This window comes from Micropterus dolomieu, linkage group LG08, assembly GCF_021292245.1.
Source record: "Micropterus dolomieu isolate WLL.071019.BEF.003 ecotype Adirondacks linkage group LG08, ASM2129224v1, whole genome shotgun sequence".
NCBI classification, from domain to species: Eukaryota; Metazoa; Chordata; class Actinopteri; order Centrarchiformes; family Centrarchidae; genus Micropterus; species Micropterus dolomieu.
Window position 1 is genome coordinate 1,305,299 of NC_060157.1, and position 23,463 is coordinate 1,328,761.

Below are 23,463 nucleotides of genomic sequence, written 5' to 3' on the forward strand. Positions count from 1 at the left end.
CAGTTTGAGTCAGTTTGAGACAGTTTGAGTCAGAGTGGACCAGGAGGAACCAGTCTGAGCCAGTCTGAGCCAGTTTGAGTCAGTTTGAGACAGTTTGAGTCAGAGTGGACCAGGAGGAACCAGTCTGAGCCAGTCTGAGTCAGTTTGAGACAGTTTGAGTCAGAGTGGACCAGGAGGAACCAGTCTGAGCCAGTCTGAGTCAGTTTGAGACAGTTTGAGTCAGAGTGGACCAGGAGGAACCAGTCTGAGCCAGTCTGAGTCAGTGTGAGTCAGTTTGAGACAGTTTGAGTCAGAGTGGACCAGGAGGAACCAGTCTGAGCCAGTCTGAGTCAGTTTGAGACAGTTTGAGTCAGAGTGGACCAGGAGGAACCAGTCTGAGCCAGTCTGAGTCAGTTTGAGACAGTTTGAGTCAGAGTGGACCAGTCTGAGCCAGTCTGAGTCAGTCTGAGTCAGTTTGAGTCAGAGTGGACCAGGAGGAACCAGTCTGAGCCAGTCTGAGTCAGTCTGAGTCAGTCTGAGTGCCTGAATAAAACCTTCAAATGTATAATGCAACTGCAGAACTGTCTGCTTCTTTCTCAGAGTGCAGTAATAGGCAGTGGCAGCGCCAACAGTCTGTCAGTCTTAGCAACAGTAACTAAGGGGGGCGGGGCTTAACGATGGGTCAATTACACAAAAACAGGTGACAGGTGATTCACAATCGCTTCTGCTTCCTAACCAGACAGATTGATATCCCTGAAGTTTAAGTGACTGTGAGAGGCGAGTTGTTGCAGAGAGGAATTACGTCTTGCAAGCAGCTCCTCTACGTACACAACAAACTCCTCTCCCTCGTTTCCACCGGCGTCTTCTTGCAACAACTCGACTCTCACAACATTTCAGAGCGAGACTTCAGTTTCCTCTTTATAAAACAAAGGGGGGTCACCAGGAGTCCCTCGTAGGGATGATGTTGTCAGACAGCTGGTGGAACAGTCTGAGCCTGTCGCTGGCAAAAAGAAACACTTTCTGTGGACGCCATTTTGATGGGCGGTTTAAGGGTACAGGTGAGGAATGTAGTTGTGATGGTTAAGGTTAGGGTAGCGGCAATGAATTATGTCAATGAGATGTCCCCACGGGGATGGAGGAACATACCTGTGTCTTTTTGTGTGGAGGGGGAGGGGTTTGCATGTTACAGTGATGCAGGAAGGTTTCTGTTGATGCTCCGACTGATTAAGGGTTAAATAGCTGAGTTTCCCTGCCAGTCAGTCAGAACTGAAGAAGTCCTTTGGATAAGGGACGAAACGTCTTCCAGTATCTTCAACCAAGTCCAGTTGCCCTTCATTTTAACCCTCGTTGGATAACTATGACCTGGATGACTGAGAATCTTCATAGACATTAAGGGCACAAAGTCACATGGCGCTTTTGATTTTAGGTCAACGTTAGAGACCTTTTATGTTATAATGAGAAGTTTTAAGAATGTTTTTCTTCATTATGAAACCGTGGCGGGCCGCACTGGGCTCGGAAACACTGGGCTGTATATGAAGTCATATCCCTGTTTACATTTGAACAGGCGTAATCTTAATGGGATATAATAAGCATTAACATAACTAGTTACCAGCAGGTTGTTGGTGCCAGCTAGTGTCGTGCACCGATGTCTTTTTGGCTAATTTCAGCAAAGCCCCTTACCTTACCTCGACCAAGCGGGAAGCTTCAGGTCAGATATGTTTCCCGGCTCGCCTGTTTAAAAGCAGACGATTGGCTGCTTTTCCAGTGGGAGGGGCAGGATTGCCGCCATCTTTCCGTATAGAGTTATATTGAGCGTTCTTTAAGTGGCGTGTCTGCTCTTAAAACATCTCTGGCTACGTCCGCTTCTGTCTACTTAAACAAAACACTGAACTCTAGCAGTTCCATTTAAAGGACAGGAAGGATTGTGGGTAATGTAGTGCGGTCAGTCAAGAATCACTGACAACAGGAGAAATTACTGACTGAACTGAAGTCAGTTTAATGACTGAGGCTACTGGTATAAATAGACGACACACACACACACACACACACCATCTGCTTTAAATTAGCCTGTTGATGTTTTCCCATGACCTCTCCCATTATGTTCACATCTGTACACACACACACTCGGCGAACCATTACTGTGACTAATGGTGATTTATTGAATTAGTTGTTGTTGTTCTAAATTATTTATTATCGTTGGTTCTTTTTGGAGTAAACATGTTTTATTGTTTTAAAGAGATCTCCACAATAGATGAGTAAATATCTCCAGACACAGAGCTGCATCGACCAATCAGGTCTTCAATCTGCCGCTGAGGTCAGAGGTCATTGGGTTCGACAGTCGTCGTTTGTCTCACAGAGCGTGTGCGGATTGCTGCTGTGAGAAAACAGCCTGAATAATCCTGTTAGTTTGAGCGGCCATTAAAAATGCAGCGTGTGTCAATAATCAATAACTGTCTCCACAGGTTTCTGATTGTCATAAATAATCAATCAGCCTGAGAGGAGAAAGGAAACGCTGGTCGAGCCTGCGTCATCACGTCTGAGTGTTTGTGCGACGATTCGGCCCCGCGCACAGGTGTCATTTACACTTTTTGAAAGCACTTGCTAAAAGTTTTCTGAAAATTAGCCTGCAAGACATATAAGTTCTATGAGAAAGGTTACAATAGGAAAACATGAAATACAATGTAAATATAGAAGAAAACAGCATTATATCTGATTTTTATAGCCTATTATGAGTTGCCACCGGCCACATGAATTTTGTTTCCTTTTCATATAAACAAAGACATTTCCACCATAAGTTGGTGCAGAAAATGTCTCTAGAATGCAGGAAATTAAGAGTTTAATGCTCACAATCTTATGGGGGAGGAGCCACATTCAAACAGCCTCTTTCTTCAATGAGTATTTCTTCTAAAAAGCATTGGAGAATCTTGTTGTCTTGTTCTCGTGACTCCAATATTGGGCATTATCATGTGTCGTGGACCAAGTGTTCGGTCACACCATTAATCTCAACCCTCAAATGTCCCCACCACTTTTCAACATAAAGTGACCCGCTTGGCCTCGCGTCTCTGAAACGTTACGGAAAACAAATCAGCCGAAAAAGATGAATCGGCGTCTGTTTAACAGATGAATCAGGAAACGGGAAGTTTAATAGGAAGGACGCACGTTCTTTAAGTAGGACACAGGTAGGAGCCGTAGAGGACGGCAGTGACCAGTAACACCAGTCAGTCCAGCTGCGAACTGATTCATAGTTTTCACGTGACATCACACTCCAAGGAAAACGCTCCGCAAAAAGATGTTAATTTCCGCTGCCTGCCAACCAATAAGCAAGTGACACACTGTTACTTTGAGTTTGTTACTCTTTGCGTTGCCAAAATTCTGGACGGTTGTTGAGCTTTCGGATTTACTAATCGAGGAGACGAGCCTGAGCTGTGTCAGGTGAGGGATTCCCCAGAAGGTAAAAGTAAACATCACCGCAGTCGAGCGGCGGCAGCTGTAACGTTATACGGATCAGAGATGCCCCGACACTTGCAGTTTGTGGTCATATCTTTCTTTTACTTAAGGTGAAAGGTGATCCAAATAAAATTTGACTGCCTTTGCGGCGACTCGACGGGGGAGTCGTGGTGTTGGTCCGTTGTTTTGCCCTCCAGGTTACCGCGCATGTCACGTGACTGAAAACTATGAATGGAATCCGGTTCTTCTGGACTCTCGGTTCTGGTTCCTTCACCTCGGATCTTGTCAGCGCTCGGTGACCTTCCTCCTCTCCTTCCTGTCTCTAAAGTGAGAGGAGTCTCTGTCCTAGATCGGCGTCTCTGGGTCTCACCTGTAGCCATCGTCGGTTTCCCTTCAGTATAGAAGGTGAACGTCGGCTCACCTGTGTTTTGGACCTGAGGCGTTGCTGCTGTTAGCGTTAGCTGGATCTGGGAGAGCGTGACACGTTGAACACGGGCTGTTTCGCAATACCGAGTTCGCCAAGTTCAGACTTCTGTACTTTAAAGCTCGGACTTGGCAAGTTCGGCTCGGGAGTACAAACTCCCAGGAACGGGAGCACGCAGTCATTCAGCAATTGGACCAACAGTGCACTTGATGACGGCCGGACCCGTTAGCGGGCGGGACCTCGCATCTCCGAAAACATCGTAGCAATTTTTTAAATCAGCTCTGTCTTGAGAAATCAACCACATATTTGTAGTTTAAACAACTATATTCCCGCATTAAAAACTCAAGAGAACAGCAGTATTATAAGTTACACTTGTGAGTTTTCTCATCCGACATTTCCGCTTTTTGGCAGCGAAATGCATCCTGGGATATCCGGCTTTCCGAAGTCCACACAAGTCACCACCGATGCAGGCTCGGTAAAACGAGTGGAGCGAGAACACATCCGGGTATTTGACTGTACTTGGCTTGATGCGGACTTTTGAATTGGAACAGTAACTTGGCTGCGACTGATGACGTTTCACAAGAACACAAGAACACAAGAACAGACAAGAATTGATTGAAAAGATTGAGAAACAGCTACGGTGACACGTTCCTTCAGATTCACGCCGTGTTGAAGGAAACGCACCGAACCTCCTGACTGCAGCTGCTGCAGTTTGTTAGTGAAGCTGAGCCAAACTTTGGAGCGTTTGCTGCGGCCCGCCACGGTCCAGGACCGGAAGCAGAAGGACCCTCTTCTTCACGCTTTGTTGACGTTCAGTCAGCGTAGCAGCTGCTGGCAGATCAGAGACTCTTGATGCTGTAAAATGCTCACTGCAGTTCAGTCAGGAGCTGAGACATGCAGGAAATCAGGTCCTTATTTACGCAAGTCCTGCCCCTCGGCAGCCATCTTGATAAGGCCTCAGGTATCTGGGACTTCGTAGGCGTAGACCGGTGTCGGCGACACAAACTGCTTTGTTCACATACTTGCCTGTGTACTTTGTGTGTACCTGGAGGATTAAACCTGAATCCATTAGGATCATCTTCCTCCGACAACCACCAAATCTGAACATCGTAAACGAACCAAACGCGGCGGCACTCGAGCAGGTTGTGATTTTAATGAGACATCATAACGATCATAATTGCAGACTGGCTCCAGGAGTTTTACTGTAAACATCCCGCCATAAATCTCCTTTTTTAAGTCTGCTGCTGTCTTCTTCTTCTTCTCTTGGGTTTAATGGCGGTTGGCAAACCAACTGCAGGGTTTGGGTGGTGTGAGGAACAGGAGGTCGCCGCTGACCTGCCGGTTCATGTGCTGAACTGCATCTCGCGGACGCGTAGCGTTAATTTCTGGAGACTTGCACAACCAGAACGCAGGATACACCTGGCAGCCATCTTGCGTACGCGTAGTTAAAAGCAAGTGTATCCAGGGCTTTAGTGTAATTTTTCTACGTTTAGAGCTCCGTGGTCAAGATAGCAGCAATAAATATGCAACGTCTGGTGACACTGTCAAAATAAAAGTACTTGGGAAACGAACAACCTCCTTACTCTGACTTTTCTGTTAAAAATCATTTACCTACCTTCAGTGTGACGCTACAGGGTTTCCCAAGCGCGTTACAAACTGAAGCCAACGGGTCTTGACCAGGCGTGTGACGAGTTGACGTGATTAGTGGGTTGTACTGAGGATTCTTTGAGTGGCGTGTCTGATGTAAACCATGAGGTCCAGAATCGACCAGTAACATCTGAACGTGTGTGAGATTGTTTTTGTTTGTCCGTTGTTATCAATTTCAATTTATTATGAACAGCCCCTCGAGATGCAGCATCTCATTTTCAAGGGGATCCAAGAACACAAACTTATAATACAAAGACATAACTAGTAAACAGTGAATACACACAAACATAATGACACATAACAAAAGCAGTTGGCTCACTCAGCTGCTTCCACCCACAACCAGACCGACAACAAGTGAAACAGAAACACTGGAAAGTTCCAATGAACTGAAAAGGAAGAAACGTTAATATTCAGTTGTGATACTCAAGGTCAATTCACTTTACCTCCCTACACAATAAGACAGACAGCATCAGTAACATGCACACAGTGTGTTGTAGTCAAGACCGCCCAGACCGAGACAAGACCAAGACCAGTTCCCCGCGTTACATGACACAATGACAGTCATTAACAGGAACAACATATTTTTAAATAGGGTGATTGGATGTAAAATGCATTTCTTCAAATGCAACCAATCAAAGTTAAGATATTAACAAATAAATCAGACAATGCAAAAGCTATTTATTCCCAAAGTTACAAGTGTGAAGATGGTGAAATCCAGATAACCTGAAACAGTGAAAAGACGTGATGGAGATCAAAGAAAGAGATTGTTCTGGTCACCGGGCGCCTTATAATGAAAATCTTTACCAGAGAATCAGGGTGTGAATTAGACAGTGACAACCTTTTTTTCCAGGTCAAAAATAAAACCCGGCACTGCGCAGCAGCGGGCTTCACTAAACTAAAATCACTAACAATATCCTTGCTTATTTAACTAATGTGTGTCTGTTGATGATGATACGTCAAATTCATTACACCAGTACTTCCAAGGTAAAAGGAACACAGCATTATTCCTCGCATGTATGCAAAGCATCATGGGAGTTGTATTAGCTGTAAAAGTAAGACAAGACAGTTCAAGATTGATTTCCATCTAGGGATATATAGGGATTCGTTTTAGCCAATCAGCTGTCAGAAGGCACCAGGATTCAGCCAATGAGTTCTCTCTTTCTCTGCTAAAGGGCATATAGTGGCAGTTCCGGGGCTTTCTATCACATCACATGATATTCATCAGCAGATCGAGTCGTCTCAGTTGTCACAGAATCTCGTCCCTGCTTACCTGAGCACAGGTGTGTGCAGTCAGACCAGTTTGAGTTCGTGAGGAAGACACGAGTGCCGACACGTGAAAATGAAAATAGAAAAACGAGTTGTTTGTTTTGGCGGTCTGTGGGCGTGGCCTTCATGTCATGTGAACACGTCTTCGTTGCCCCCCCTCCCAGGTCCCTCCTCCTCCAGTCCCACCTTGTTGACTAAGAGTCTTTCGCTGGAGCCGTCTTGCTCCCCGTGCGGCCACCAGGGGGCGCTGGACGCTGACGCTCCCCAGCAGCCGAGCTCCGACCCGGGGCCCAGCACCTCCTCATCAGGGCCCGCCTCCCTGGGTGGGGGAGCGGAGCTAACAGAAAGCCGCGGCTCCGATAATGGGCAGCTCCTGGTCAACGACACGGGGCCGCCGGAGCTGCCAGCTACCACAATAACACCACCGAGCAAGAGCAGACCGCCGCTGCCTGGACCGAAACCTCAGGGTAACAAACTTTATTTAAATTTAAACAGTTAATTTTATGTTAGATTTAAAATATTAACGAGTTTGATCCGTCCACAGTCCCCCCAAAGCCCCCCCACCTTCAGCAACAGGTGGGGGTTTTGAGGCCACGCCCCCGGGCTCCAGACAAGCCCCTCCCACCTCCCCCGCCCTGCAGACCCCTCCCTGCAGACCCCCGGGGGGGCCGGACTCCGCCAACCCGCGCTGACGGCACCGCCTCCCCCACCTGCGTCCTGTCACTCATCGAGAAGTTTGAGCGGTGAGTTGTGATTGGTCAGAGTAAGTGATGTCATTGTTAATGCCTTTTATTTCATTGTGTGTGTGTGTGTGTGTGTGCGTGCAGTGAGCGATTGTGGTCTGCATGAGCAGATCATCGTGGTTCCTGACATCACCGGGGGGGCTCTGTGTCCCCGCCTCCCTGACCCCCCCTCCTCCTCCCGACCTTCATCACCATCTTCATCGTCACCGTCTGCTCCTCCCCCTCCTGACGAGGAGCCGCCCTCAGAGATCAAAGGTCATGATGACATCACACTGGCGGGTGAGGGGGAGGAGGGAGATGACCATGATGATGACGATGACGATGATGAAGAGCTGGTCGCGGCGTGTCGGGATGACCTCCATCAGAAGCGTCTCTCCATGGAGTCGGGTTACAGCGCCTCTGAGAAACACCTGGAGGACGATGGGGTTGCCGTGGAGATGAGGGAGCAACAGCAGCAGCTGCCGCTGCTCGACCAATCAGAGCTCCCCTCGGAGCGCTTGTCCCTCCCCTCTTCGCAGACGGACGGGAAGCTGGCCAATCGGGACAGCGGCATCGACAGCATCAGCTCTCCGTCGCACAGCGAGGAGCTCTGCTTTGCTGGCGTGGACGATGGGGGCGTGGCTTACCCCTGCAGCCCCGCCCTCCTGCCCCGCCTCTCCAGCTCGTCCTCATACGCAGGGGAGGGGGAGGGGGAGGAGGCGCGGGGCGGAGTCAGAAGGAGGAGGGAGTTCTCTGAAGAAGGAGACAGTGACCTGGAGGAGGAGGAGGCGGAGCTTACGCTGGTACTGCCCCCCCCCAAGACAGACAGACAAGACTCTGTTGAGGTGAGACAGGTAGCGACACAAAGGTCTCATCAGCGCCACCTGCAGTCAGGAGGTCACATGACACAGAACACCCAATCACATATCTTACGTACAGCGTAGCGCTCACACCTGTACGCATCCGACAGGTGACGCCTCTCATCAAACACGTCTTTAATGAATCAACATTCTGTCTCTCTGTCCAGCTGTCTGTCCAGCAGAGAGTCTTCAACATCGCCAACGAGCTGCTGCACACGGAGACCGCCTACGTCTCTAAGCTCCACCTCCTGGACCAGGTGAGTCGCTTGAGCTCCGCCCCTGCTTCTCCAGAACCAGAAGGTGCCGTAGAATCCTCATTTTCATTCTTGTGTTGAGGGTTTCTTCGAGAAAATGTTTCCATGCTTTAATGTTTAAAAAACATTTTTCTCATCGTTGCTTCAGCTCCTCTTTTCAGCCTCCTGTCTCTTGATTGGCCAACTTACCCGAGCACAGCAGAGGGGCGGGGCTTAGCCGCACAGCGCTGAATCAAGGCCTGAGACGAGCTCTCACTGATTACTGCACAAAAACACAACTTTCTAACTTTATTCTCTGGTTTTACTGAAACTGCATCAGAGTTGATGAGGAAAATTTTGTCCCGTTTCCCCTCTGATGTCCTCCGGTTACTGTTGCCGCTAACTACTGCTAACAGCAGCTGCTGCTAGCTGCTCTGTTAGCCGTGCAGCTAGCCTTTCTGTTGCTGATTCTGCAGGGACTGGAAGCTTGCTGCTCCGAGGGCTGGGTTGGTGTTTACACCTCTAACATTAGCACAGAAGCTTTGGACCGCTGGTTCAGAGCCGGCTGATAACAGCACCTAGCTTTAGCAGCAGCTAGCTTTAGCAGCAGCTAGCGGTTACCGTAGCGTTGGCAAAGAGTAGCTATCTATCCATCAGTAAACTTCACAGAGTTGAGGCAGAGCAGCCGGAGGACATCAGAGGGGAAACAGGGTGCAGTGGATATTGTAGCTATAGTTTACGGCGTGCTAACCACGACATCCCAGCTGTTTTCAAACTTTTACAAAGCTATCCATAATAAATAGGCTCCTTACATGCTGGCTAATAACTTTTTTGAAAGTGGGTCTCCGACATTGACGGCGTTGTGTTACAGATTTCTGCAGCTGTGTTCACGATGCTAACCATTAAATTCACAGATGGGTTTCCGGGTCTCTTGCATGCGAGAGGTTTACATATGAAGGAGGAAACGATGACTGAGGCTCACGGTCTGTCACTTCCATGTGCTGAAGTCTTTTTACTCAAGATAAATACAGCACCTTTAAAAAGCTCTTCACAGAGAACCTCAGACCGAGTTTGTCCCTGCAGGACCTGACCGACTTCCTGTTTGTTTCTCCTCCTGCAGGTGTTCTGTGCCCGGCTCCTGGAGGAGGCTCGGTCTCGCTCCTCCTTCCCCTGCGACGTCGTTCAGGGAATCTTCTCCAACATCTGCTCCATCTACTGTTTCCATCAGCAGTTCCTGCTGCCGGCGCTGCAGAAACGGATGGAGGAGTGGTGAGGCCGTCGCTCCTCCTCTTCTCCTCCTCCTGCTGGTTCTCCTTCTTTAGGACTTGCTTTGACTCCTGTTGTGTCTGCAGGGACTTGAACCCACGGATCGGGGACATCCTGCAGAAGCTGGCTCCCTTCCTGAAGATGTACGGCGAGTACGTGAAGAACTTTGACCGAGCCATGGAGCTGGTGAACACCTGGATGGAGAGATCAGCTCAGTTCAAGACCATCATCCAGGAGATCCAGGTCCAGATCCAGATCCGCTGCTGCTCTCAGTCCGTCGTCTGGCTGTTGTCTCGTCTGTCCGGGTTGTAATGTTTGTGTTGTTGTCTTTGTGCAGAGGGAGGAGCGTTGCGGGAACTTGACCCTGCAGCATCACATGCTGGAGCCGGTTCAGAGGATTCCTCGCTACGAGCTGCTGCTCAAAGATTATCTGCACCGCCTGCCAGAGGATGCGCCGGACTACAGGGACGCCCAGAGTACGTAAAACAAACACCCAGGAACACCGGGGCAGAGAGACGGACACGTATAAACACCGCTCGACACAACAACCTGGAATCTGGTTCTTCACAGAAACCGATCACTGATTATATGTAAACCACCAGCGTCTAACAGCACATGCGTGCTCTGCAGAGATTCTGGACCCAGAATCCAGTTTAATCAGTGTTGAAAGAGCCACGCAGGCAGCTGATCAGGTCCACGTGTCTCAGGCTCCACCCACACTCCTACGTCTTCGTTTAACACTCAGACCTTCTACTGCGTTTCCTCCCGTCCAGACCGAAACGTTGAAGTGTGAAAATGCTGCTGACCTTGTTCTGGTTTTAAACTCCGCTGCGGCGTGTTAGTGCTGACACGTGGAAACGATGACGCTCACGTTCGGCTTCCTGATTGGCTCTTATCCGTCAGTCAAAGCAGAAACACGATTCTGCTGACAGAGTTTTAGTTTTGGTATTAAAATACTTTGTACTCTGCGTGTCTCCGTATTTACTTTGCGTCGACTCCCAGTTTGTTTCCCGCCGCCACAGCCTCTCCGTCCTCCCGTCTTCCTCTCAGTAACAGTTCCTCCTCGCCGTCGCTCCACGCAGAGGAATCTCTGCTGTGGTTCTTCTCCATCGCTGCTCTTCATTTCTCTCCAGTAGAACTTTCTTCTGCAGCTGCGGAGCAAACATTCTGCTTCCCGTCCGGCACGCACATGCTCAGTGTACGTGAACGGTCACATGATGTGCATTTTCTGTCGTTTTAATATAAACTGAGATCAACTCTGTTGTGGATGTCGCCTCAGTGAAGAAGCGTGGCATGGCATTGAGTGATGCCGGTAAAGGCCAGTTTATCCTTCTGCCTCGAGTCCACACGCCGACAGCGTAGGCTACGTGCCGCCGGGAGCATTGATTCTTGTTCGTTGGTGTCTGCGTCACTTATGTTCTATGGTCCGCTGTGTTGGTCCACTATTTTCTTCTTCTTCAGTGGTGTAGGCTTCTCTATTTGGTCTGAAACCAAATTTGATTTAGTGGCATGAATGTTAAAACAACAGTTTGGCCAAAGCTAAAGGAAAATACAACAAAACTATTCTATTCATAAAGTTCATCAAATAAATAAATTAAAATAATTGTATTTCTATTTATTGGATATAGAATAATAATATCTAATATAGTTAATTTCTCTACGTCTTCTTTCATTACGCCTGTGTCTCCTTCTCGCATCGATAACAGCAGCCATCTCTGAAACACTTGGTTTGCACCTTCCTTTCAAACGTATTAAATACAGATGCTGTTGCACTCACATGAAAATGCTTTTAGGCTTGTTAGATTACACTGCGTGTAGTAAATAAATGTGTTTGCAGGTTACCCTCCCATTACTTTGCACAATAAAACTGAAGCGCCCCAAACTGCATATTCATTAAGGCAAAAGTAATAAATGAACAACAGCTGCTATCTTTTGAAAGAGGTCACTCTGCGTGCACACCGTTAGTAGATCAGCTTACGTGTTCATTTGCTGGTGATATCGAGTTTGCACACGTTTTTACTCACGCAGACCTTTAGGAAATCTGGCCCAATGCGTTTGGGATGTCACTGATGTTATTTTACCGTTCTGTGACAGAGAGTGTAGTACGTGACAGAATCGCTTGGTAATGTATCAGGTAAGTTAAAATCACAGATTATTAGACTGGTCCACACAGGAATGAAAGTGATCGGTTTGGTTTGCACGATAATCTCTTTTATGTCCTTTTATGTCTAAGACAATTTTCCCTAGGGACAAATAAGGTAAACTTGAATCATGTGAACATCACGTTTCTCTGTGCAGAGTCTCTGGAGCTGATCGCCACGGCCGCAGAACACTCCAACGCTGCAATCAGGAAGATGGTAAGAAACTTTCACACAGCCAACACCCAGAGCTCTCAGCCGCAATCACCACGGTCTTCGTCTCCCGCCGCGGTTCAGACCACATCACACACCGTCAGACACGTGTGACTCGTTAACTGTCTGAACGGCTGCTTCATGTGTTTGTGTTTAACTGCCTCATGTTTCTCCTCCGCTGGGTGAACCTCTCATCCTCCTCAGCAACATTACTGCAGATTGTTAGTAACAGTCGTGATTTCATATTTATTTCATCACCGTTTTTCCAGTTTTTCCTTCCTCCTGCTTCAGGGACAGTTAAGTCAAAGGTCAAAACTTTGGGGTCTTGAGATGGCTGACAGATAAAGGTCCCAGCCACAATCTGGTTAAGAACATGGGAACCGAATCCCAGGTCTCTCCCGGAGAACTGAACCCTAAGGTCTCTTTTGGAGAACTGAATCCTAAGGTCTCTCCCGGAGAACTGAACCCTAAGGTCTCTTTTGGAGAACTGAACCCTAAGGTCTCTCCCGGAGAACTGAACCCTAAGGTCTCTCCCGGAGAACTGAACCCTAAGGTCTCTCCCGGAGAACTGAACCCTAAGGTCTCTCCCGGAGAACTGAACCCTAAGGTCTCTTTTGGAGAACTGAACCCCAAGGTCTCTCCCGGAGAACTGAACCCTAAGGTCTCTCCCGGAGAACTGAACCCTAAGGTCTCTTTTGGAGAACCAAACCCCAAGGTCTCTCCCGGAGAACCGAACCCCAAGGTCTCTGTTGAAGAACCGAACCCCAAGGTCTCTTTTGAAGAACCGAACCCCAAGGTCTCTTTTGAAGAACCGAACCCTAAGGTCTCTCCCGGAGAACCGAACCCTAAGGTCTCTGCCAGGCGTCATCTTTTAGTTTTGAGAAACTAAATTCATCTGTTTCTCAAAGTTGTTCAGTTTTAGCCTTGCTACGTTTTCTGGGTAAATTTACATTGACCCAAACTGCTTAGCTGCATTGACTCCCTGTCTCTCTGTCTCTACCTGTCTCTGTCTCTACCTGTCTCTCTGTCTCTACCTGTCTCTGTCTCTACCTGTCTCTCTGTCTCTACCTGTCTCTCTGTCTCTACCTGTCTCTCTGTCTCTACCTGTCTCTACCTGTCTCTCTGTCTCTACCTGTCTCTCTGTCTCTCTCTGTCTCTACCTGTCTCTCTGTCTCTACCTGTCTCTGTCTCTACCTGTCTCTCTGTCTCTACCTGTCTCTGACTCTACCTGTCTCTGACTCTACCTGTCTCTGTCTCTACCTGTCTCTACCTGTCTCTGTCTCTACCTGTCTCTCTGTCTCTACCTGTCTCTGTCTCTACCTGTCTCTCTGTCTCTACCTGTCTCTGTCTCTACCTGTCTCTACCTGTCTCTGTCTCTACCTGTCTCTCTGTCTCTACCTGTCTCTCTGTCTCTACCTGTCTCTACCTGTCTCTCTGTCTCTACCTGTCTCTCTGTCTCTACCTGTCTCTGTCTCTCTGTCTCTACCTGTCTCTCTGTCTCTCTCTGTCTCTACCTGTCTCTGTCTCTACCTGTCTCTCTGTCTCTACCTGTCTCTGTCTCTACCTGTCTCTCTGACTCTACCTGTCTCTCTGTCTCTACCTGTCTCTGTCTCTACCTGTGTCTCTGTCTCTACCTGTCTCTCTGACTCTACCTGTCTCTGTCTCTACCTGTCTCTCTGTCTCTACCTGTCTCTGTCTCTACCTGTCTCTACCTGTCTCTGTCTCTACCTGTCTCTACCTGTCTCTGTCTCTACCTGTCTCTCTGTCTCTACCTGTCTCTCTGTCTCTACCTGTCTCTGACTCTACCTGTCTCTGTCTCTACCTGTCTCTCTGTCAGGAGCGAATGAGGAAGTTGCTGAAGGTGTACGAGTTGTTGGGAGGAGAAGAAGACATCGTTAACCCCACAAACGAGCTCATTAAAGAAGGACACATCCTGAAACTGTCCAATAAGAACGGGACCACGCAGGACCGATACCTCATACTGGTACTCGCTGTCTTCTACTCTGTTCTGCTGGATTTATAATGCAGCCTGAGATGCAGAAGAAAGTAACACCCGTCTGTCTCTGCAGTTTAATGACAGGTTGCTGTACTGTGTCCCGAAGCTGCGTCTGATTGGTCAGAAGTACGGCGTCCGTGCTCGCATTGATGTGGACGGTATGGAGGTGAGACATCATCAGCTGATAAACGCCAATGATTACTGAGCGGCGCTCCGGTCTGATTAACCCGGTCTTCCTGTCTGTCCACCTGTCTCTCTGTCTGTCCAGCTGAAGGAGACCAGCAGTGTTGCAGTTCCCAGGACGTTCCTGGTGTCTGGAAAACAGAGATCCCTGGAGCTGCAGGCCAGGTACCGGGTTCAGACTCCATGGTCTATCTGTCTGTTCAGAGCAAAGCCTGTATAAAAGAAATGGACGTAGCCGCCGTGACGTCACAAGTTGGTTTGTGGACTGCCGTTCTGAAGCCTCGACTTTGGCATCTTGGCCGTCGCCATCTTGATTTTTTGCAACCATCAGCACAAGAGGGAGGAGCTAGTTAGCTTGGTTAGCAAGCTGCATCTGTAACTAACGTTAACTGTGATATTAGCTGGGATGCTAATTTTAGCTAGCGACAAAACAGGCTTAAAACTAAACGTACTTTCTGAAAAATGAGCAGCCGACTCCTGATGAGCTTTTTCAGCGGCGCTGGTTAAATTTACACAGAGCAGCAGATACGAGTCGCCTCTATCCTGATTGGTAGGTCGCCACCATGTCAGATTCTTATAGAATCATAGATTAAGGCGGAGCCTGTGACGCTGGTGTTCAGAAAAGCTTAAAAGAAGACGGGGAGCTTTCTTCTGTTTCACAGTTCCACCTCGCAGCACCAGATTCCTCTCACTGTGGAAATATTCTGACAGGCAGGACGTCGGTTGTCTGTTTGATCCACGTCTACCGGGTCAGGCTGAAATCGTGAATCCGACAGAACTTGTATTTGTTTTGCAGCTGATTCCAGTATTGAGGTGCATGTTAGTGGAAACCAGTCCTCCCCACAGACATGTTGTTTTTTTGACTGGTTTCTCTGTGATTGTGTCTCTGCAGGACGGAGGAGGACAAGAAAGACTGGATACAGGTAACACCAGGCGACACTCAGGGTCTGCTTTTTGGTTGACCTCCAGTGGTTTAACGTCTCACCTGGCTGCAGTGACGTCATCCCTGCCGGGTGTGGTCACAGGTGCAACACAGCACATTTCAGAACACATTCATCAGCCGTGTGTGTGTTTGTGTTTGTGTGTCGTCAGGCCATCCAGGCGACCATCCAGAGACACGAGCAGACGATGGAGAGCTTCAGACATCTGAACTGTTCACTGCGAGACGACGAGTCCACGCCGCCTCACTCCCCGGTAACTCGCACACTAATAACTGTTCACAGTCCCGTTTCCCAAAAGCGCCTTCAGACTCAGATTATCTTAGAATCTAACTGACGAACCTTCCTAAGAGTGAGAGACGTCTCCCAAAAACAGATTCACTCGTCTCTGCTACAGAAACTAAACGCTACAAGTTTGTATTGTTGGTGTTCATTTGACCTCTTTCACCACGAACATCCTTCATCATTTCAGTTCCACATCTTCCAGCTTTGAACAGATGAGATCGGTACAGTCGGTGTATCGCGCTTGTCAAAGCCACCAGACCCCACTGATTTAAAAACTGTAATTTTACCTCGCAGAACACGGGAGTTGCTGCTCTAAAGCTGCTTCGGTTGGTTTGTGTTATTGTGAGACTTTGTTGTTTTAAAGGGTAAAAAAAAGCTAAAGTCACAACACAAACTAACCAAACGAGGCAGCGGTAGACCAGAGAGGTAAAATTAATGTTTTTATCAATGGAGTCTGGTGGCTTTGACGAGAGCAGTATAGCAGCATTATCTGGTTAAACAAAAAGGATCTTTAAAAAAGGTGTCTGTCTTTAGGGATCCTTTCCTTAATGCTGCCAAAGACTTGTAAAATCAATCTGAGCCTGTCAGCGACAAAGACAAGCTGTTTGGTGGGGAACTTTGCAGCATGCTCACTCAATACTGGACCAGTTTCAAAAAATGCTGTCCCAGTAGTCACATGGGGAATATAAGGTCCAGTTACTTTGTAAGCTTTATGTACGAGTACAATTTCTAATATTGTTATCAGGACATGGGGTTTCAGTGTCTCAGAGTTAGCTAATGGATAACTGTAGTACGGCAACACAAACACGCCCCCTACAGACCACTATTACAAAGACAGTTCTGTCCAACCTGTGGACCTTCAGCTGCAGAAAAGGTCAGTTCTAACTCTTCATCCTCGTCGCTCTGTTCCAGAGTTGCGTGGAGCTCGGAAAGAGAGCGCCGACTCCGATCCGAGAGAAGGAAGTCACGCTGTGTATGAAGTGTCAGGAGCCGTTCAACTCCATCACCAAGAGACGCCATCACTGTAAAGCCTGCGGACACGTACGTTCACCTTATCTGAACATTTGTCTCTGTACAGCCGGGGGACGGATCGGGGTCGGCTTCACAACACATACCAAACCAACAGTGTTGTCAGTTTACAGCAGCTGAGAGAGCTAACAGGACGTTAGCAACCCACAGTACAAACATCTTCCTAATATCCAACAAAACCCTTAAATGCTTTGATGAAACCGCAGAAACTTCAGCTTCAACATGTTCACAGGACAGAAATAAGAATCCAGGAGCGTCATGTGTCTTTTACTTGAGTGTTTTGTTCCGCTGACTGACTGTTTGTGTTCAATCCAGGTGGTTTGTGGGAAATGTTCAGAGTTCCGCGCTCGCCTGTCGTACGACAACAACCGAACCAACCGCGTTTGCGTCGACTGCTACGCCATGCTGGTGGGAGTGTCGCCCTCGCCCAACACGCTGACCAGCAGCTCCCACAGGAGGCGCTCCATCCTGGAGGTTAGTGTGACATCACTGTGACATCACCATGTCTCTGTGTATTACATGCTGATATTCCCAGAACAACAACATTTTCTCTTGACTTTTCTCATTTTAAGGTTGCGTCTTGCAGAAAACTGATGCTCTCTTTATCTCTGTCTCTTGTTACCATAGAAACAGGCCTCCCTGGCGGCAGAGAACAGTGTGATTTGTAGTTTTCTTCACCACATGGAGAAAGGCAGCGGGCGGGGCTGGCAGAAGGCCTGGTTCGTCATCCCTGACAATGAGCCGCTGGTGCTGTACATCTACGGAGCCCCACAGGTGATCACTGTACAGCAGCTGGAGGACACATGGACACATGCAGGAACACTGCAGTCTGTTAGTAACAGCGCTACCGCCCCCCACAGGCTGCAGTGGTCATTACAGCCACCAACAGACAACACTGTTGTGTTTCAGCGCTGCAGTTTGGTCTGTCAGCACCAGCTAGGAAAAGTCTTGGTCTGACAGACCAATTAGAATACAGCCACAAACCGACCAATCAGAATATGACTACAAACCAACCAACCAGAATAGGACAACAAACCGACCAATCAGAATACAGCCACAAACAACCAATCAGAATACGACTACAAACCAACCAACCAGAATAGGACAACAAACCGACCAATCAGAATACGACTACAAACCAACCAACCAGAATAGGACAACAAACCGACCAATCAGAATACAGCCACAAACCAACCAACCAGAATATGACTACAAACCGAAGAATCAGAATACGACTACAAACCAACCACCCACAATATGACTACAAACCGACCAATCAGAATACGATTACAAAACAATCAGAATATTACAAACCAACCAACCACAATATGACTACAAACCGACCAATCAGAATATGACTACAAACCAACCACCCACAATATGACTACAAACCGACCAATCAGAATACGATTACAAAACAATCAGAATATTACAAACCAACCAACCACAATATGACTACAAACCGATCAATCAGAATATGACTACAAACCAACCAACCACAATATGACTACAAACTGACCAATCAGAATAGAGCCACAAACCAACCAACCAGAATATGACTACAAACCGACCAATCAGAATACGACTACAAACCAACCACCCACAATATGACTACAAACCGACCAATCAGAATACGATTACAAAACAATCAGAATATTACAAACCAACCAACCACAATATGACTACAAACCGACCAATCAGAATATGACTACAAACCAACCACCCACAATATGACTACAAACCGACCAATCAGAATACGATTACAAAACAATCAGAATATGATTACAAACCGACCAATCAGAATATGATTACAAACCGACCAATCAGAATACGATTACAAACCAACCAAACAGAATATGATTACAAACCGACCAATCAGAATACGACTACAAACAAACCAACCAGAATATGACTACAAACCGACCAATCAGAATATGACTACAAAAAAACAACCAATCAGAATACGATTACAAACCGACCAATCAGAATACAGCCACAAACCAACCACCCACAATATGACTACAAACCGACCAATCAGAATATGACTACAAAAAAACAACCAATCAGAATACAACTACAAACTGACCAGTCAGAATACGACTACAAACAAACCAATCACAATGGCCATGGTAGAATACCCATGATGCACTCTGACGGTATTTATTATTTCCCCACCAGGACGTGAAGGCGCAGCGCAGCGTGCCGCTGATTGGCTTCGAGGTCCTCCTTCCCGAGTCATGTGACCGCCTGGAGCGACGCCACGCCTTCAAGATCTCTCAGAGTCACCTGACTCTGTACTTCAGCGCTGACGGGGAGGAGCTACAGCGCAGATGGATGGACGTTCTGTCGAGGGCCGGGAGGGGGGAGGAGCATCAGGTCCACCGGCCAATTGTGGAGAGCCTGGAGGAGGAGGGGGAAGAGCTGGCGGCTGCAGCAGAGGGCGACAACACGTGATTCTATTGGACGAGGAAGGATGGCGATGATGGTCTTTTAAAATATTAATCCCTTTTGGAAACCAGAACAAAACCAGTACATACAGTCATATATTTAACACACACACACACACACACACACTCTGAGCTCTCTGTGTATTTAAAGTTGCGTCGTTCGTCTGCATGATTCCTTTTTTTTTTCACCTGTCCTACATCACAGCAAGGTGGGCGGAGCCTCTCTAACTTCTTTTTTTTAACAGTAACATCAGAACACAGTGCCACGCCGTTTTGACTCTCCTCAGTCTGGAAGGTGTAACACTACAGTACCCACAAGCCTCAGCTGCCAGAACTGTGACCTCATATTCAGAAAACTGATCCATAATTTAAAAGTGATATACAGTCAAACGCCGATCACATTTATTCTGCCGTGTCCCCCTTAACTACTTTTGTAATCGTGTGAGGATCAATAACGCAGCGCACACTCCAGATCCAGTTCCTGAGAGAGAAACCTGGTGGTGAGAGACGGGATGGAGTTACTTACAGACCAGGAAAACTGGACTCTACCAGGACACAGTTAGTCTAGTTAGTATAATCCAGCCCAGAATCCCTGTGAATCATGTTCTTATTGGACAATTCTGCACCTCATAGTTTACGTCTGACGTTTACAGCGAATACAGCAAGTAGCATGTTTGCAGAGAGTAAAGGACGTGGTTCTGTTCATGTGGGCTGTGGAGGATTCACCTCTAACCAAAGCTTGTATAAAAGAAGTGGACGTAGCCGCCGTGACATCACCTGTCGGTCGGTGGACTACCGTTTTGAAGCCTCCAGTTTGGCAGTTTGGCCGTCGCCATCTTGTTTTTTTTGGAACCGGATGTGACCATATTTGGACGAGATGGTGGAGCTAGCTAGCTTGGTTAGCATGTTGCATCTGTAATTCACAATAACTGTGATATTAGCTGGGATGCTAATTTTAGCTAGCGACAAACAGGCTTAGAACAAAACATACTTACTGAAAAATGAGCAGCCGACTCCTGATGAGCTTTTTCAGCGGCGCTGGTTAAATTTACACAGAGCAGCGGATACGAGTCGCCTCTATCCTGATTGACAGGTCGCCAATCAGCTTGTAGCCCCGCCCTAAAGCCTCCCCTGCTTGCTGGTCTCTGTTCCTCTAAATGGGACCATAATTTACTAAATGAACATCATGCTGTGTTGAAGAAGACTTGAAACTAGCGACTGAGACCAGAAACTCATCAGGAAAGTGTGAAGACAGATTAATGAGCACAGAAACTCACGGCCAAATGTTGATGGATCTTCAAATGACCCACAGTAAACCACAGATTAAAGGAATTCTTCTGTTTTTAAAAAATAAGTTTAGCGGTGCGGGTTTCCTGAACTCAAACAGGAAGTCGATATAAACTGTCAGACTGTTGAAAGGAGGTTTTTAAAACATGAAAGAAGAAAAAGACTGATGTGTCCTCTTTAAATGCACTTAAAAGACTTTTTAATCCCAAATTTCCCCCGAAGACAAAACTATTTAGTTTTTAAACTCCCCCCTCAGTGACCTTGCTGCTGCTGGCTGGTGCCTGCCAATCAAATCTCCTGTCTGGACTACGTTTCCCAGCAGCCTCTGCTCTGAGGCGTGTGCTCCTTTTACCTGCAGCCTTGCTGTCCTATTGTGGTGGACTCAGGTACTGCAGGTTTTTATAAAATCCCTGAGGCGGTTCATCGCGGTCCTGAAGAATTCTCACTCAAACACTCACGGTTTTATTTTTCTCAGTTTATCTACACATTATTAACATATTACATGTTTCTATTAATATATATATTATTCATATTTCTTTGTCAAACATGGTGAGGTGATATTTGAAGTTTTTTAATAGAGAATTGCAGTCGATTAATTTTCTGTTGCTTACTTTATTAATTTAAGATACATTCCTCTTTGTCATAACGCCCCAAATCCCCAAACGTCCTCCCAGTTCACGGTTGATGTTTGGAAGATGAAAAGTTAGGACAAAAATACTCCAATAAATCAAGATATTGACATTCTAATAATTTTGATTAAAATTTTCAATTAAAAGTAAAAACAATAAAATCTCACCTCATATTTTTACTTATTTATCGCTCTACAATTTTCATTTAAAGATGGGGTCAGCGATTCTAATCCAAAACACATCTTTGGTCACAATATTTACTAAATGAACATCATGCTGTGTTGAAGAAGACTTGAAACCAGCGACTGAGACCATAAACTCATCAGGAAAGTGTTTACTGAGGGAATAAATCAGCGGTTGTTGTGTTGTTGGCTATAGCAGCAGGAGAGCTGTGAGCGTCGCTGTCTGGAGCTGCTGTGCTGACCGTCTCGTCCTCTCTTCATTTTAGCTTTATGTTTGCAGCAGCAGCTGTAGTGACAATTTGCTAACCCACAACCTAGCTAACGTTAGCTAGGTCACTTGCTGTGTCGTTCGCTGCGTATGTGGTGTTGGATTTCTCAAGAATCGCTTACTCCACCTTTTGAAGGACACAAATGTTTAATTTCTGATAACTGTAATTTAAGATGTCAATATTTTATCATTTTGACCTTCAATTTCATAACATTTCAGTAAGTGTCTCAAACTTGTGACATAAAAAGTCAAAATTAACTTAGTGTGTCATTATTTTGAACAAACTTTTGGAAACTGTGAACCTCTAAAACTTGTTCAGGCTAAAATTAGCTTCCATATAAGGTCATAAACTGTGAGCTGGGAAATTGACACAGGTAGACCTGAAATGATCAGTTGATTAATAGATTAGTTGACTGACAGAAAATGAATCAGGTTAAACTGCTGGTCTGTAACAGTAAACTGAATTAGCGCTTTGGACGTCACCTCGGACTGTCAGACGACTACGTGATTAATTTAGAAAATACTTAACAAAATAAATAAATAATAAACCAGTTGCAGCCCTGATCCCCTGTGAGATATGAGGCTTCTGCAGGACTCTGATGGTTCCAGTCCCAGATGATGACCCCCCCCCCGAGTTGGATGTAAAAAGTTCGAAGGAGTATTTTTAAGACGGACGGCGACATGAAGGAACCAGAAACCGGACTGGACTGTAAACCTTCACGTCTCCGCTGAGTTCAGGATGAACACTGAACCTCTTCACGTCAGATGGACTCTGTGTGCTGGATGTTGGAAATGAGTCCAGCAATTAGACAGAGCCGATGTGACCTGAACCCAAAAGAAAAAAAAGACTTTAGATGTTTTTATCATCTTTACTTCCAGTGGTACAGTATTTCTCTCGCCGTCTCTATAAACACCTTTTGGACAAAAGTGTTTTGATAGTGAAAAAAGCGAATATTATTAATATTACTGTTATTCTGATGAATCTATCTGATGCTATGATGAACTGAAAAGACAGACTTGTTGTTGGATATTTCCGTGTTTATGAGTCTGGGTTGTATTTGATGTTTGCTTGATGCAAGTTGATGCAAGAAGAAGAAAACAAAGAGTAAAATGTTTTTGTAAATATAATTTATTCTCCTGTGACCCCTTGGTCATGTGACTACGTAAAGGTTAAAGGTTAACGCTCGCTGTTCCTCCACACTCTGCAGACCTCCACACAGCCAGAGCCAAACAGACAGTTTGGGTTTCAGCGGCGGCCATGTTGGCAGTTTAGATTAACGGCTAACAAGGTGAAGGTTCAGGGAACAACGTGACATTTTAGTACATTCTCTTTCTCTCTGTGTTCTCCAGAGTCAGATGTTACAGATGGATCTCTCTGTCCGGTCCTGATACAGGACCACAGTGATTCTGTTCAAAGCCACAGCAGGCTAGCACTGCTTAGCTTCTCAGATGGTCCCATTCCCAGGGTGTCAAGTACCTATGTTCTGTCATGTCCTTCGGCATCTGGTGCCATAGGTCCACGCTAAATGAAGGCCTAGTATAAATAACCCTAACCTAACAAAGTAGTTTTGGTTCGTAAACCTGACCAAGTAGTTTTGGATCCTAAACCTAACCAAGTGGTTTTGATGCTTAAACCTGACCAAGCAGTTTTGGTTCCTAAACCTGAGCAAGTGGTTTTGGTTCCTAAACCTAACCAAGTGGTTTTGATGCTTAAACCTGACCAAGCAGTTTTGGTTCCTAAACCTGAGCAAGCAGTTTTGGTTCCTAAACCTGAGCAAGTGGTTTTGGTTCCTAAACCTGACCAAGTGGTTTTGATTCATAAGCCTAACCAAGTAGTTTTGGTTCGTAAACCTGACTAAGTAGTTTTGGATCCTAAACCTAACCAAGTGGTTTTGGTGCTTAAACCTAACCAAGAAGTTTTGGTTCCTAAACCTAACCAAGCAGTTTTGGTTCGTAAACCTGACCAAGTAGTTTTGGATCCTAAACCTGACCAAGAAGTTTTGGTTACTAAACCTAACCAAGCA

General features: G+C 46.6%; 1 protein-coding gene across 1 annotated transcript in view; it reads left to right on the forward strand.

The window, feature by feature from the left end:
- Window positions 1-19,933, forward strand: part of fgd1 (FYVE, RhoGEF and PH domain containing 1) — a 24,217-nt gene extending 4,284 nt beyond the window's left edge. The window contains 17 exon segments of the mRNA XM_046056906.1: window positions 6,928-7,230; window positions 7,308-7,510; window positions 7,614-8,330; window positions 8,513-8,602; window positions 9,699-9,847; window positions 9,931-10,087; window positions 10,182-10,320; window positions 12,143-12,201; window positions 14,033-14,179; window positions 14,265-14,357; window positions 14,460-14,539; window positions 15,267-15,297; window positions 15,467-15,568; window positions 16,510-16,638; window positions 16,942-17,100; window positions 17,254-17,400; window positions 18,805-19,933. Of these exon segments, the coding sequence (XP_045912862.1) occupies window positions 6,928-7,230; window positions 7,308-7,510; window positions 7,614-8,330; window positions 8,513-8,602; window positions 9,699-9,847; window positions 9,931-10,087; window positions 10,182-10,320; window positions 12,143-12,201; window positions 14,033-14,179; window positions 14,265-14,357; window positions 14,460-14,539; window positions 15,267-15,297; window positions 15,467-15,568; window positions 16,510-16,638; window positions 16,942-17,100; window positions 17,254-17,400; window positions 18,805-19,080 (2,981 nt within the window). The 3' untranslated portion in view covers window positions 19,081-19,933.
- Window positions 19,934-23,463: the final 3,530 nt, after the last annotated feature.